The sequence below is a fragment of the Teleopsis dalmanni genome, chromosome 1 (assembly GCF_002237135.1).
Source record: "Teleopsis dalmanni isolate 2A chromosome 1, ASM223713v2, whole genome shotgun sequence".
Lineage (NCBI taxonomy): Eukaryota > Metazoa > Arthropoda > Insecta > Diptera > Diopsidae > Teleopsis > Teleopsis dalmanni.
The window spans coordinates 72,639,606-72,654,461 of NC_051846.1; the positions used below are offsets into that span (position 1 = coordinate 72,639,606).

At 32.5% G+C, this 14,856-nt stretch overlaps 2 protein-coding genes across 2 annotated transcripts; both read right to left on the reverse strand.

Moving 5' to 3' along the window:
- Positions 1-462: 462 nt before the first annotated feature.
- On the reverse strand, positions 463-1,755 carry LOC119671118. The gene is made up of 2 exons (XM_038081636.1): positions 944-1,755; positions 463-886 (listed from the first exon to the last, which is right to left on the reverse strand). The coding sequence occupies exons 1-2, from the start codon at positions 1,421-1,423 to the stop codon at positions 491-493; spliced, it is 876 nt and encodes a 291-aa protein (XP_037937564.1). The 5' UTR covers positions 1,424-1,755; the 3' UTR covers positions 463-490.
- A 223-nt stretch (positions 1,756-1,978) lies between these two features.
- LOC119685061 (glutamate receptor ionotropic, kainate 1) lies at positions 1,979-13,588 on the reverse strand. Its single transcript, XM_038099253.1, has 7 exons — positions 13,495-13,588; positions 9,983-10,129; positions 9,222-9,909; positions 8,563-9,151; positions 6,630-6,901; positions 6,360-6,555; positions 1,979-2,095 (listed from the first exon to the last, which is right to left on the reverse strand). Exons 1-7 carry the CDS (start codon positions 13,586-13,588, stop codon positions 1,979-1,981), a joined length of 2,103 nt encoding a protein of 700 aa, XP_037955181.1.
- Positions 13,589-14,856: the final 1,268 nt, after the last annotated feature.

Here is a 14,856-nt window from a genome sequence, read left to right on the forward strand (position 1 = left end):
ATTAACTTCATTTAGCTATTAGTTTCATTCAGCTTTTAGCTTCATTTAGTTATTAGCTTTATTTAGTTATTAGCTTTAGTAAGTAATTAGCTTCATTTAACTATTAGCCATAATTTATTTAAACTTTCATTATTTTTAATTTAACATTCGTAGCGCGTGTTTTTCTTTAAGGATATCACATCAGTAATGAATACAAGATTTTACTTTTTACATATTTTTTAATTTTAAATGCAATACAGTAACAGTAATATTAACATGTATATTAATTATTATGTATATCTATAATATATATCAATTTTGTAGTTATCTTTATAAGACTTTTTTAATGCATATATTTAATACACATGTATACATATGTGATATATAATTTAATTGTATATTGAATTTATTTTAGCATATCTAAGAAAACATAACAGAATGAAAAAAACTATACAAAAAAAATATACAAAAGGTACATCACACTTACAGATATGCATTAATGCTATTACATTTATTTTTGCAACAAATTTTTGGACGTTACATTTACCATGGAATCTTGTACCCTTTTCCATCGTTCAATTTTCAATACTAATTCGTCCTCGTTGAGTAGATTCTCTGGTAAACGCCCAGTTTTCTCAAAGGCCTCTTTTGCCTTACGCATACGATCACGTAATTGTTCCGTGGTAAGCAGCGACTGCGTTGCTAACTCATCCTCACTGGAAAATGCTGCTGACAAGAGGGCAATGTTTTCCTTAGAAAAGTCAAAACTATTTGCCGCGCCACTCTTTTTAAGAGAAGGCGGTACAACAATGGTACGAATATTGCGCTTCAACTTTTCTGTATCCAATTTCAACCTTTTAGGTTCACTGCAAGATGCATGATTGCCATTTTGCGTTCGTTTTTTTATCTAATTAATTAAAAATTACATATGTTTGTATTACTTTAATATATATTAAATACCTACAATATTTTGGACGGAAGCGTTATTATTTGCTATATAAAAATTTTTATTTGGTTTCGCCATTTTCTTGTGAGCAGAACGCAAATTTGGCTCCAAACGCTTGAAACCGGTACTTACACGTTCAAAGTCCTCATTCATATCCAAGAAGTTGAGCATGCTTTCTTGCGCTCTTGTTATTTCGTAATCGAAAATGTAGGGCAACATTGAGTACTGAAAATGTTCACACAAATCCTTCGCCACGAAATCTCTGTAAATCAAGGAATTTTCTTCATTCGAGTTGAAAAAATTTTCCCACATTTCGACTTGGTCAATGAAAAATATACGACTTGATTGCAAAACAAAGTGTAACATGGCGTACTCCAACTGTAATGGTACTTTAATATTTCTGAATTCATCTGTCACATCATCGGTGCCAGTTTCGCCGTCGTTTTCAAAGGCAAACTCACGAAAAACTTCTAAATCTGATAAATTTGGTCTTGACATGTTTTTTATTGACTAAAACGTCATATTTTATCCACATCCAACATGTCACGCACTCACTTGTCGTTTTCTATTTTTTTATGTTTCGTGAATTTTTTTTTATCAAATGTGACGTTTATTATCGTCAAATTTGCAATCACCTTTTGCTATCGTCGTCCAAGTTTTGAATTTCCGTTCAAAAATGCAAGATTAACAGCCAAAACGCATATGACTCTCATATATGTTTTTGCTATTTTTGACTTCTGGCAATGTTCGTTTTGGTTTTGTTCCCAAATATAATTTTATGGCAATTTCTCGCAATATGGGTGGTGTCCATGCTAAATTTTGATTTCTGCTTTGAGTATAAATTCATACTATAAAATTGTTTAGAATTTTAATGTTGAATAAACAAAGAAAAAATATAAACTTTAATTATAAGAAAAAATATTTAAATAATTAACCACATAATAGCAAAACTTTAATATATATATTTTCTATCCGATAACTAGTGTTTACTGCAGTTGATTTGAAATTTTGTATCAGGTTTATACCAATTTCTTTTAAGGTGTATGCCCATGCTTACTTTTTGTTCATTACAACAATTGCACGAATATCATTGTCACAAGTGTAAATCATATTGAAGGTATGTTCACGATTTCTGTGGTCACTACGATTTGTAAGGCAAATTACTATATTCTAGTTTTTTTTTTTTTGAAATGTCATATAACAATATACAGATAATTCACCTAACACCTCTGCATAACACCTCTGCATTGCCGCAATGTTTATTTAAAATTAGAAGTTTTATAAATAAAGTTTTAATTTTAACAAAGAATTGTAGCAAACGGCATAAAACAATTAAATTTTTCTCAGGATTACTTAATATAATATATTAAATTTGATTTTAACATCAATGTGACAGAAATGACCATTTTTACTTTAATAGAAACTGTGGTTTTTAACAAAGAAGTTTCGAACAGTAGTGAGCTACAACAACAAAAATTATTTTTATAGTATTTTAATTAATTGAATTTTTGATTGACCATACAGCTGTTTTGGAGTATTACCAAATAACCATCATCAGTGGTCTTGAAAATAATTCTTGTATTTAATTATTCGCAAATAAATTCTTAAGACTGCAAGTACCAGGGATTGCACTTGTGCCCTGCCAAATTTGAAGCTCAGAGTCAGCGTTCTTTCATTAACAAATTCAATTGCAGTGTTTATATTAGAACGAAATCATAAACCAGCTGTAGAATAATTAAATAAATAATTACATTTTTTATTTTTATTTTTAATTGTTAAACTTATATAATATATAACTTTTAGCACTACGAAACTAACATATTTTAATATTTAAAATACGTAATGGTGCCAAATTTAAATATACATTTTGTGTAAAATTTATATCAAATTTAGAAATACGAAAACGAAAATCAAAAACACACAATTTTTTTTCGTAAATTGGTGATATCGTATTCTGTTATCGTACGAGATTTGGTTGTGATTTATTATTTTTGAGAACACGAATTGATCACTTAACGAAAAATCTGTAAAGGATTGTGTCAAGAGTATGTATCACTAAAAATTCTTGGAATTTTTAAATACCATAGTTAAATAGTTAACAAATAGTTATTAAGAGGAAAAACTGTACATATGTATATAAAAAAATCAATGATTAATCAGTTCTTTTATGGCATTTACACTGGCCTCAAATAGCTTATTTCAAATTAGTCATTTGAAAGTGTTTACATTTGTTGTAATTCATTTGTTCTCATTTTAAACAGCTGATTTTTTAACTTGCCTGTTGATTTGATTTTTGACCAAAATGAGCCATTTGAATAAGGTACATATATAATGGTATAGGTTAGGTTAGGTTAAAACGGCGATCCCAGGGGGATCCACTTAGGCCCATAGGCCCATTGTGATACCGTATTATTTAAAAACCCATGGGCTAAAACCATCCAGAACCTTTAACAAAGCTTACGATGCTGCATAGAGGGAGTTCTCGAAGTTCGTCAAGATCCTCAAAAAAGAAAGCCCCCAAAAATTTAAGGCGACGCCGTGCATGTGCCGGACACGAAGAAAGCAGGTGAGAGGCACTTTCGTCATCCTCACCACAACTGCGGCAAAAATGGTTGAACGGTAGATTCAGTCTCCTAGCATGATTACCTAGAATACAATGACCTGTTAGTAAACCTACTACAAGACTGATATCTCTACGGGATAACTCTAAGAGAGATTTCGATTTTCTATTGTTGGTCTGTGGCCACATTGCATACAGATGCCTGCATATCGCAGAGTCTTCCCATCTTTTGTTAAAAAGTTCGGTACAGGAAGAACTCAAAATCAATTTGCATGAAGTCAACGATATGCCCAGATTGTTTAGGTGTTCCGAGTGGTTCCCTGAAGCACCACGTCTGGCTAGCTCGTCTGCTTTACAATTGCCGTAAATATCCCTATGACCGGGAACCCAGATTAGAGAAATATTGAACTGCGTCGACATCTCATTTAGAGATGTGTAGCAGTCAAGGACCGTCCTAGATGTGAATTGGACAGAACTCAAGGACTTTAAAGCAGCTTGACTATCCGATAGTATATATATATTCCTTTCAAGTATATTACCTACTTCTAGACAAGCTAAAGCTTCCTTAATGGCAATTACATCTGCCTGAAAAACACTACAGTGATCCGGAAGCCTATAGCAGGAGGATATATTCAGCCCCTCTGAGAAAACTCCACTGCCTACGCCGCTCCCAATCTTTGAACCATCAGTAAAAATTTGCAGACCCTCACCCAGGGAGGGACCTCCTGACAACCAAGCTTCCCTGGATGGGAATCTAACAATAAATTTTCTATCAAAGTCGAGAATCGGAGAGGTGTAGTCAATGTTATTTGGAGTAGGACTGAAAATATTTAGAATCGAGCCGTGCCCATAGTCACTAGCCTTCCATTGTGAAGTAGCCTTAAGTCTTAGGGCAGATGATGCTGCCAACTGCTTACTGATGATGTCAAGTGGCATTAAATGGACCATTAGATCTAATGCTATAGATGGTGTTGTACACAGAGCACCACTTATACAGAGTTCAGCCCTGCGCTGAACCCTGTTCAGTACCGTACAGTACGAAGATTTATCAAGAGCTGTCCACCATATGGCAATGCCATACAGAAGTATTGGTCTAATGACAGCAGTGTATAGCCATTGAGCGATACGTGGTTGCAAACCCCACCTTTTACCAATAGCTTTTTGACAAAGGAGCAAAGCAATGTTTGCTTTCCTAGCCCGCTCCAAAACATTTTCTTTCCAGCTCAGTTTCCTATCGAAAACAATGCCTAAAAATTTTGCTTTCTCAATATATTGTATAATGGTATAAATACAATAAAAGTTCTATTAAAATCATGTGTACACATGTAGTAAAAAGAAATGTACATACATTGTGACCGAAAAGCTTTCGGAAATTCTCATTTAAAATTCGCGCGCTGTATATTTTTCGATATTTTAAGTTTATGTAGTTTGGCAGCAATTAAGGACAATTACTATGCCAAAAATGAGCGCGATCTGTCGGACAGTTCGTTTACGGCAGCTGTTGAAACCAGTTCACCTCAGTAGTGCGTTGCGAAAAAAACAATGGAAAAAAATATTGAACAAAGAGTTTGCATCAAATTTTGTTTTTCGAACGAAATTTCGTGTGCAGAATCGTTGCGAATGCTACAAAAGGCTTATGGGGAATCAGTTTTATCGAAAACTCAAGTTTATGAGTGGTACAAAGCCTTTCAGGACTGTCGTACGACCGTCGAAGACATGCCGCGTTCTGGACGACCTTCGACCTCTACCACCGACGAAAACATTGAAAAGGCAAAGGAAATCGTGTTCAAAAATCCTCATGTGAGTGTTAGAGAGATAGCACGAGAGCTAGGCATCGGTCGTGAGATGGCTCGTTTGATTTTGGTGGACAATTTGTGTATGCGACGTGTCAACGCCCGGCTTGTTCCGATTCACCTCAATTTGTTCAACATTATCAACGATTTTAAGGCCAAACATTCAATAAATACCATCGAACAGCCACCGTATTCACCTGATCTTGCACCGTGTGACTTTTTCCTGTTTCCCAACCTCAAATTACCACTCAGAGGAACGCGTTTTGAATCCATAGAAGACGTAAAACAGAATTCGCAGAGGGAACTCAAAGCCATACCGGAAAGCGCCTATAAAAAATGTTTTGATGATTGGAAGAAACGTTGGCATTTGTGTATCGCTTCTAATGGAGCATATTTTGAAGGAGATAAAATAAATATTGATGAAGATTAAGAATTTTGCGTTTTATTTAAAATTTTCCGGAAACTTTTCGGTCACAATGTATACAACCAAAGTCAGACCATTTTTCCCATCAATAACATAGTCGAGATAACATTATCCTTGCTCAAAGAAGAGACCACGATAATCAATATAGGATGTAATTTTTTGTTTTAAGTACCGACTATTTCAAACTAAAATTCTGAAAGGAAAAGCCATGTCCGAAAGCCTGGGAGTATCAGATGCAATGACCTCAAATGCAAAGTTAGTCGTTCGTTGTAGCAGTTCGATATCAATAAGTTTTTTTGAATTACGGAACTGTGATATAGATCCTAACTTCATAGCAGAGGAGCTGTCAAATTAATGTCTTAATAAGAGTAATTTTAGTTTTATATTATTTAAAATAATATGTCCTTAAAAACAAACAATGCAAGAAAACACTTAAGTTCTTTGTGCAATTATGTCACAATATCAATCACTAAATTTATTGATGCTTGAGACTTATATCCTTATATAAAATATTTATCTATTACTAATTAGTGTAATTTTAATTTTAAAGACTCTTCGTTTATAATAAATAATATTCAACTTATGGTTTACATATTTTTAGTAGACGGTCCTTTTCAATTTTTTCTTTAAAAAAATTTTAATCCAATTAATCCTTACGCGTTTAAAAATGACTTCAAAGAAAAAGACAAATAAACCCAGGAAAAACCCGAAGCCAAACATTCCTAAAGCATAGCGACATTCTGTAATACCAATGGAAACAAAGCCACCAACTCCACCTTCACATTTTGGTTTTTGTGGAAACCACTTAAGTTCTTCACGATTCATAAGACCAACTTCACGTTGCCAGCGCAATCTAGAACAATAAAAAAACAAAAATAATAGTTCAGGAAAACAATAGAAAGGAACTGTTTTATGGAAGAAATTTACTGTCTGCGAAAAAGTTCTTTGTAGGGGAAATTTTTTCGTGTCGGAATGGCAATCATGGGTAGTTGAAAAGGTTCTAATTCTTTGAGACCACATTTCTCTGGTTCGCTAAATGTATCACTTATTATCTGATACCCCGCCTGTAGCTCTACTTGATAGGCGAATAAGCCGGTACGCATCTTCTCCATACCAATAAGTGGACGCATGTAAATATTCTCGCCTTTTGGTGCGATTTTTTTGTGATATAATCGATTAGTTATGGGGTCAGTTGATTCCTGTAAGTTAAAAAAATTCAAAAAATTATATAGGTAAATTAAAAATTATAGAGACATATAAGGTATACAACAGAACCAGAGGCAAGGCGTCGAATGGTTCAGAGTGTTCACTGAACACCTTAACAAAGCTTCCTTTTTAGATTTTTTTTTATTAGGTAAATAATCTCGCTATATTGCTACTTAAAATTTTTTATAATAGCTTTTCCAAACAGATTAACATAAACACAAAACGTAGAATACAAACAAAATCACACATGTGTTAGTTACACCCAACATTACTTACAATTAATAAAAGAGAAAACACATTCCTCTTAAAATATACTAAGGTTCAAAATTAAAACTGCACCGCGTTGCTTACAAAGCATGCAAATGAAATAACATTCACATTGGGACTATGTTCAATATTGAATACACAACACAAAACATACAAACAAATATATGTACGTAAAATAATCTTAACTCTTAATTTAATGCGTGCAAGCAGTTCAATAAAAAAAGTGCACTTCCAATGTTATGCAAAGTAAATACAAAAGAGAAAAGAAATAACTGAGCGAAAATCGCTTTACATTTGACGAGAGGATCATTCCACTAAACTGAACCAAAAGTTTATACAAAGCGTGCAAATACAATCAAAGTCACGGTTGCTGTTTTATATGGGGAAATGGTTCAGTATAAAAACTGAACCGGGCATTGTAAATACAAAGTAAAAGAGTAAATGAATGCATGAGAGTTTCTTACTCTTATATAGAGGTTGGAAATAAATCAATAACAAAGTCATTATTGCAATTTAATACTAGCAAATGGTAAAAGTAAAGAAAAAAATTAAAGAAATTTGAAGTGAAAAATAATATTTAGAAATGAATTAATGTGTGATTAAAGATTTGATTCAAATATCTTTTTTTAAACGATCTTCTGAAAAAAGATTTTAATTCATAAAATGAATAAACCAACTCCAGATATGAAGAATTTGATACCTGTTGTAAAAATGTCGAAATCTATGGTAAGTCGTCGTTTTCCTACAGCTATAGCTTTATGGTAAATAAAAACCAGTGGATCACAGGCTGCGAACATTTAAATAAATTGTTTTATTGGTCTTGTACGCTATTTGCTTGTGGAAAGGACAAAACTTAGAAGTAGGGGGAATACGTTATAGTTGGAATTCTGTTTTGATTAAATTGTGAACACCTTGCCAAAAAGCTGACGCCTCGCTACTGAACAGAACATATAATATATAGGTATGTTATGTAATAAATAAATAAATATGTAATAAATTAACACATAAATACTTAATTATTTATTATATAATTCACATCACATAAATTCCAAATTACAAGGTGTGGAAAAAGTTTTTGTGTGCATATATACAAGATCGTCTTTATATGAATAAAGACTATGAATATCATCATCAGCTAATTAGCTTACTTTATACTTTAATTAAGTAATGTGTAATATGTGTAATACAAAGAAGTATCTTTGATTTGGCTAATAAGTACGGTATCGAACTGTCGATTTGAGTGTTTTCTTTCATCTAGAAGTTCCATTGAGGTTAGTGTACAAGACATTGATTCTGACTATAACTCTGCATATTGTACTTATAAGCCTGGGTGAATCCGAGTAACATTCATAAAAAAGTCTAAAGAAAAAGTTATGTGTATACTTACATTAAAATAAATTTTATTATAGACTGTATCTTGCACACCAATCTCCAAAGGTGACTGACTTAAATCGCTTAGCGTGTGTATAGCTTCCGATGGACTTTGTAGTAGAGCAACAATATTGGCAGAAAAAGACGTGAACAGAAACACAGTGGCCACAAATGTAGTAAATATAATAACCCGTGCTGAACGATTCCCTAAGTTTACATAGAAACTTTGTTGACACATAGCGCCCCATACAAAAACCACACAGTCTCCATAGTCCATATCGTGAACGTACGGTGAGAACATTAACTCCATGGCCAAAACAAAAGCTACAAATACCATCAACATAAAAATCGATATCCAGACATCAATTTCAAATGGCAGAGCGAATATATTTTTCACGGCTGACAAAGGCGGTTGACGGAACATAATACCTGCGCGTATCCTAAATGTTTCAGCTACAAAGTCCACTAACGCAATGCGATCCAGGCGCATGAAAATGGCATTCTGTGCAAAATCTAACTCATAGCGCTGAAAGCGACCCATTAAACCATCAAAGGAATTGTCTGATTGATGCCAACCGTAATTATCAGTTTGATGGGTGTTGAAACTAAAAGTAGGGAGTGACAAACACATAAAATAAAAATTTCAGATTTGAAAGATTTGTTTGGACACACCACCTCATATTCAGTTTGTTGGCGAGTTCAATTGTTAGACGATTATTGACTTTTGATATGGTATCAATGTGTCGCAGTGATAAATCCTCAATGTGTGTAAACATATCTGGAAATGCTATGACTAAACCAGTTTTAAAGGTGATGCCACCCAGATTTTGACGGTGTGTTATGGCAGATCCAAATTTTCGTAAAGCCCGCAGCATATCTTCTGCAGAACTAAGCTTATTCCCTACATTGTGTTCATGAATCGGTTGTTCCTTAGCACTTTTGTACACATCAATGAGATTAAAATGATTTGAATTATTGTGTTGTACCAAAATGCGGACTTCTGCATCAGGCGGTATGAAAATATCTTCATCATTTAACAATTGTATATCTTCCTTCCTCTCTGTCAATAACAACCAGAAGCGATTTGTTGTGAAATAATTTTGCTCACTTGCAGCTGACCAGGACAAAACATTTAATGCACAGGATGTGGCAAAATCAATTAGAATATAACCAGTTTTGAAGGCTAAGGATTCTAGTTTAAAATTTATTGGACGTTTAGTTTTATTGTCGCTACGAAAAGTTATTGGCGGTTCAAATAATCGAGCAGTTATAACTTCATCATTGTAGTCGCGACCATTGTAGGTGCGCACATAGAAACCTTCATCCAATAAGCTGCCAAGAATCGTCTGAATTTCACGTTTCTCTTCTCCTGAAAATTAACACAATAAATTTAATTTGATATTGCAGAATTGTTCACTTCCTTATCCGAAACTCACTCGTGTCATCATGACAAATGACCAGATGCACACTGTGAACACCGTGAAAGTGAAAATACGCGATAAATAAATTCACTCGTCTCATTGAACTGGACACTGAGAGATTGCTGGAGTCGTTGGCAACTCGCAAATCGTTCCCATTTGTTGCTGATAAATTGATGCACAAGCAGATGTACAGGAGGAAAATAAATCCTTTCATGTTTTTGACTAAACGAATTTAACAAAATTGATTATCCTTGCTTCCTTTCGCTCTGGGTTTATCCGCTGTTTTTATTCCGGTGTGAAAGGATTTTAGCTTTACTGTAGCAACAAACGTCATATGCGGAACATTTTATAGTTATATTCTCTATTATTTTCAATTATGAATTATTAAGTCCAGGTTTTATTTAACCGTAATTGAGAAGCCAAACGTGTAATTGACACAGCAAACCTTTTTGAGCAATCATTGTGTGATTATTATAATTTGCAATAGAATTAGTGCTGACATTGTATATTAGTTGCTGACACTTAAAATAATTTCTATATTGAACTAAAATTATAAATAAATACTGCCACATGATTGGAGCTTCCTCTAGAACCTTTAACAGAGTTATAAAGAAATAAATTTTTATGATTTAGGTATGAAATAATGTCGGATATTTTATAAGTGCACAGAAAATGAATTCAGCGCCATACTTACAAATTGGCTTAAGTAAACTATTATAGAGTAACGCTTAGTGGTTTAGCCCTAACTTGGAGTTTTTGTTCAATCACCAGTGAACTTTTTGTGCCTTTAGCTTTATTTGAGTTCGCTTAGCCTTAAGATGTTTACACAAGTTAGTTTCCTATCCAGATACGATATGGCGTTTAATTGTGGAATGGTGAAGCCATTGAAGATAACTGAGGGACATTTGTCACAGTGTAAACGTTACATGCGTGCTTTCACTTTTGCTTATGCGAATGCGCTAGTTGGCTAACCAAATTACAATGAGTTCGAGGCGTTCAAGTAAGTCTCTAGATGCTATAAAACTATTTTGATAGTGTCATCAGTAAACGTAGAAGTGACAAGACGAGAGTTGTTAGGTATATCCGAAGTAAACGGAATGTAAAGTATCGGACCAAGAACACTTCTTTGAGAAACTCCAGCTTTCATGTCGTGATTAGCTGTTTTATAGCTTCCAACCTTTATATGTGTAGTAAACCTTTTAATTCAAAGATAAAAAAGTAAATAATTTTGGAAAATTTTTGGTTTTATATAGTCGTACATATTTTATAATGTCACGCTAGAAACATTAAAGAAGCTTTGCAAATTTCAGAAACAGCAAAAATCAATATTTCAACAAAACGTTTATTTAAATAGATATCTTGAAAATGACACAAATGATAAAATACTTTCTAGATCTATGTTACAAATGTACCATATATACACAGAGATGGCAACATTAGGTGGTCCAATTTATTGAATGTTGCCTTTAAGTACGTCTAACGAACTTGGCTTTTTGATAAACACCTTTGTTTTGAAGTATCCCTGAAGGAAAAAATTTAGTGGTGCCAAATCTGTCGAACGCGAAGGTCAGTCAAAATCACCATTTTTTGATATACGTATGTCTATATATGGATATATATGTATACAAAATTGCTGCCAACTCTTATAATAACTTAAATAATGAACTGAATAGGGATGTATAATATTTTTATTGTATAATATATAATATTTTAAATCTATATTGTTTTTTGTAAATATTCAATATTAAGAAATGATGTTGGAGCAACCGTTCTAAGTTTTTATTTGAAAATCTGTTTAAAATGCTGCTGGGTACTTTTGACTTCAAAGCATTTATTTTAATATTGCCTGAATATGTAATGTTCCTCCTTCGTTTGCATTTCGAGAATATCATTGGTCAAAAATTAATGTTAAGTTTTATTTATATATATATGCAAAAATGTTGAGGTTTCTTATATTTAATTATTAAATTGTTTTAATTTTAATTCTTTTAGCAAATTTATTAATTAATTTTAGTTATATTTATAACTTTATTTATATTATATATTTATTATAGTATAATTATTATTTATTAAATTCGATTTTAACGTTCAATATGACTGACCGTAGTGATTATTTTTACTTAAATAGAAACTGTGGTATTTAATAGAGAGGTTTCGAAAAATAGTGAACAAGAACAACAAAAATTTTTTTTTGTTATTTTCTTATTAACGTTAAAATCAAATTTAATAAATAATAACTATTCTATAATAAATACATAATTATTTTGAAAATCGGAATAATTTAGGCTAAAATTAGTAAATAAAATTGGTAAAATAATAAAAATAAAATAAAAAACATTTTTAATACAGAATTATAATGGAAATAATATAAAAAAAAAATATATTCAATTTCCATTTTCATAGAGTAACATTAGCATAGCAATCTTCGTATTGTTGATTTGTTAAATTTTTTTAAACACTATTTTAATAGAGTATACATAATGCCAAATCTTTCATAATTAACTGGATAGTCTTATAATTATATGATTCTCTACACTTTTTTTATTAGTTCTTTTTTTAAATTTTATTTTAACAGTTTTTTTGATACTTTTTTTTTGTACTATTTTTAAACTAAAAATAAAAAAACACGTTACTTTAATTGTTGAACATTACCAACATTTGAATCTCTTCTCTTCCAAATAGACCAGTAAAAAACTTTAAAATTATTGGCATCATAAGTTGCAATGCGGCATGTATCTTCTCTACTCGTCCGAATGTGATATCTTCCATTGCCATCACTTACATTTTGTTTTCGATTTTTCCGTCAGAATAGACAATTTTTTCGTCTCGACTACTTCAATTTAGTTACTGGCGTTCAATTTGTTGAGTGTTTTAATTCGTCTATCTATTTTTTATTCTTATTTTCCCAACTCTGGAAGAGAAGTATACGGATTTGTGCTGATAGTTCGCTTAATTCGTTGCAATTGGATTTGATGTTGCAACTTTGCTAACACGACCGCTCCAAAGGTTTTCACTTTTAATTGGACTTCGCAGTTTTTTCTGATGGAACCTAACAATCCCACTTTGGTAATCCGTTTTTCTGCTGAATTTTACTGATTTTGGTTGACTAAGTTTACTTGCTTCATATCTGAAAATACGATTGCTTCATGGATAATTGCTTTTTCAATTGTGGAAATGTTTACAGAATGAAAACTAAACTCGAAAATCGAAAAAAGTTTTAAAATGTAATTCGACGTATTAAAAAATCGTATAAAAACGACTTCATTCGTCATGTGTTTAAAAATAGTTTTTAGATTAAATGAAATAGGAACTGAATTTTAAGCACTTTACAAAAAGTTTTTACACCTTATAGCTTAATTGTTCAAGATTTTATCAGATTTCATTAAAAATCTATCGAGACGTAATGATGTTCTGTAATTTTAGTTTCTCATGATTAATCTTCAGACAATTCTAGAGGTGCCGTGTTTATTTGAATTGTGTTGCAGAATCAAACTAAAAATATTAAAAATAAAACAAAAAATAAGTACTCTCCAAAACAGTGTTAAAAACTGTCATTTTAGTTTTATTGATTAACACTTGAAAACTTACTATAGTAATGGCGATAACAGGTGTATTTCGCATCGAAAATCTTCCGTGATGCCGAACATATTTTGCTATTTCAACAAACCAAATTGTTACATCTTATGTAGAGCCTTTTCCGAGTTAGTGCATCTGGGCACTTTTACTGGGGGGTGGCTAGGTGGTTTCTGTAGAGTCTCACCCATTTTTTTTGACCGGATCTATTCTAAGGTCTCTTAGCATGTCATCCGTGTGGATGTACCATGGCACTTTGAAGAGCCTTTGGAGGGTCTGACTTTGAGCAACAGCAGCAGTGAAAAACCACTATTCTTCTGCATGGTTGCACATTTATTTTTGAGGTATTGTAAAACCCGACTTATTCGAAAGCGATTGAGGGTGAGACAATCAAGTCAATTGCAACAATGTGATCACTACAGACAGAGTTACATGATTGTTTTTGGTGTTAAATTGTCTCATTAATAAATGAGAAAGATATGTGGTTTCAATAAGATGGTTCCACTTCATACAACACGTCTTTTTTCTCGGACGTTTAATTTGGTGATGTGATTTGGTCAGCAAGATCATGAAGTTTGTTATCACTGGATAATTATTTTTTGAAAATTTATATTGGAAATAACTTTAATGTTAATTAGTTTATGCATATCCAAGTGATATATTTTAATCTCGCCAGTTCTGCGCTTTCGAATATAATGTTTTTAAGTGTTTCTTTTTCTCTTATTCTTGTATGACTGCCTACTGACTAATAGACTATATAAGCACCATTACAATTTTTAGTCTGCCCAGCCCTGCTCAATAGAATTTTTATTACTTATAAATAGGATTGGCGCCATGTACTTTTGCAATTTTTTCATATCCCTAGGCTTTGGTAATCTTGGTAAATGATTTTAGACTCGTTAAATATAGTACCTTTTAATTTGGCACTCTGATGTTGCTTTGATCTTTCTCCTATTAGTTCATTAGCAATATTATTTCATTGTATTGCCTATTACTCAAGAAACAGAGGCATTTATAAAGGCAAAAATCTGGCAAATGCTAATGCAGGAGATGTCGTCGAGTGTGTTGTAGAAAGCGGCCTCCAGAAACTTATCCTAATTCCGGCCAAGCTTGGACATAGCCAAAATAAGTGTTCTGGTATTCTTTCATAGAGATCCATGTCGAGCTAAGCTCCATGTCGTTCTATGGTCTATTGCCTTGTTAAGACAGATATTAATCTAGATACCTTTGATTTGCCTTTGTGCATTAACTGAGAATGTCTACATATAGTTAGGGTATTAATTTGAAAACCCCTTAAAGTAACCATTTACTTCATC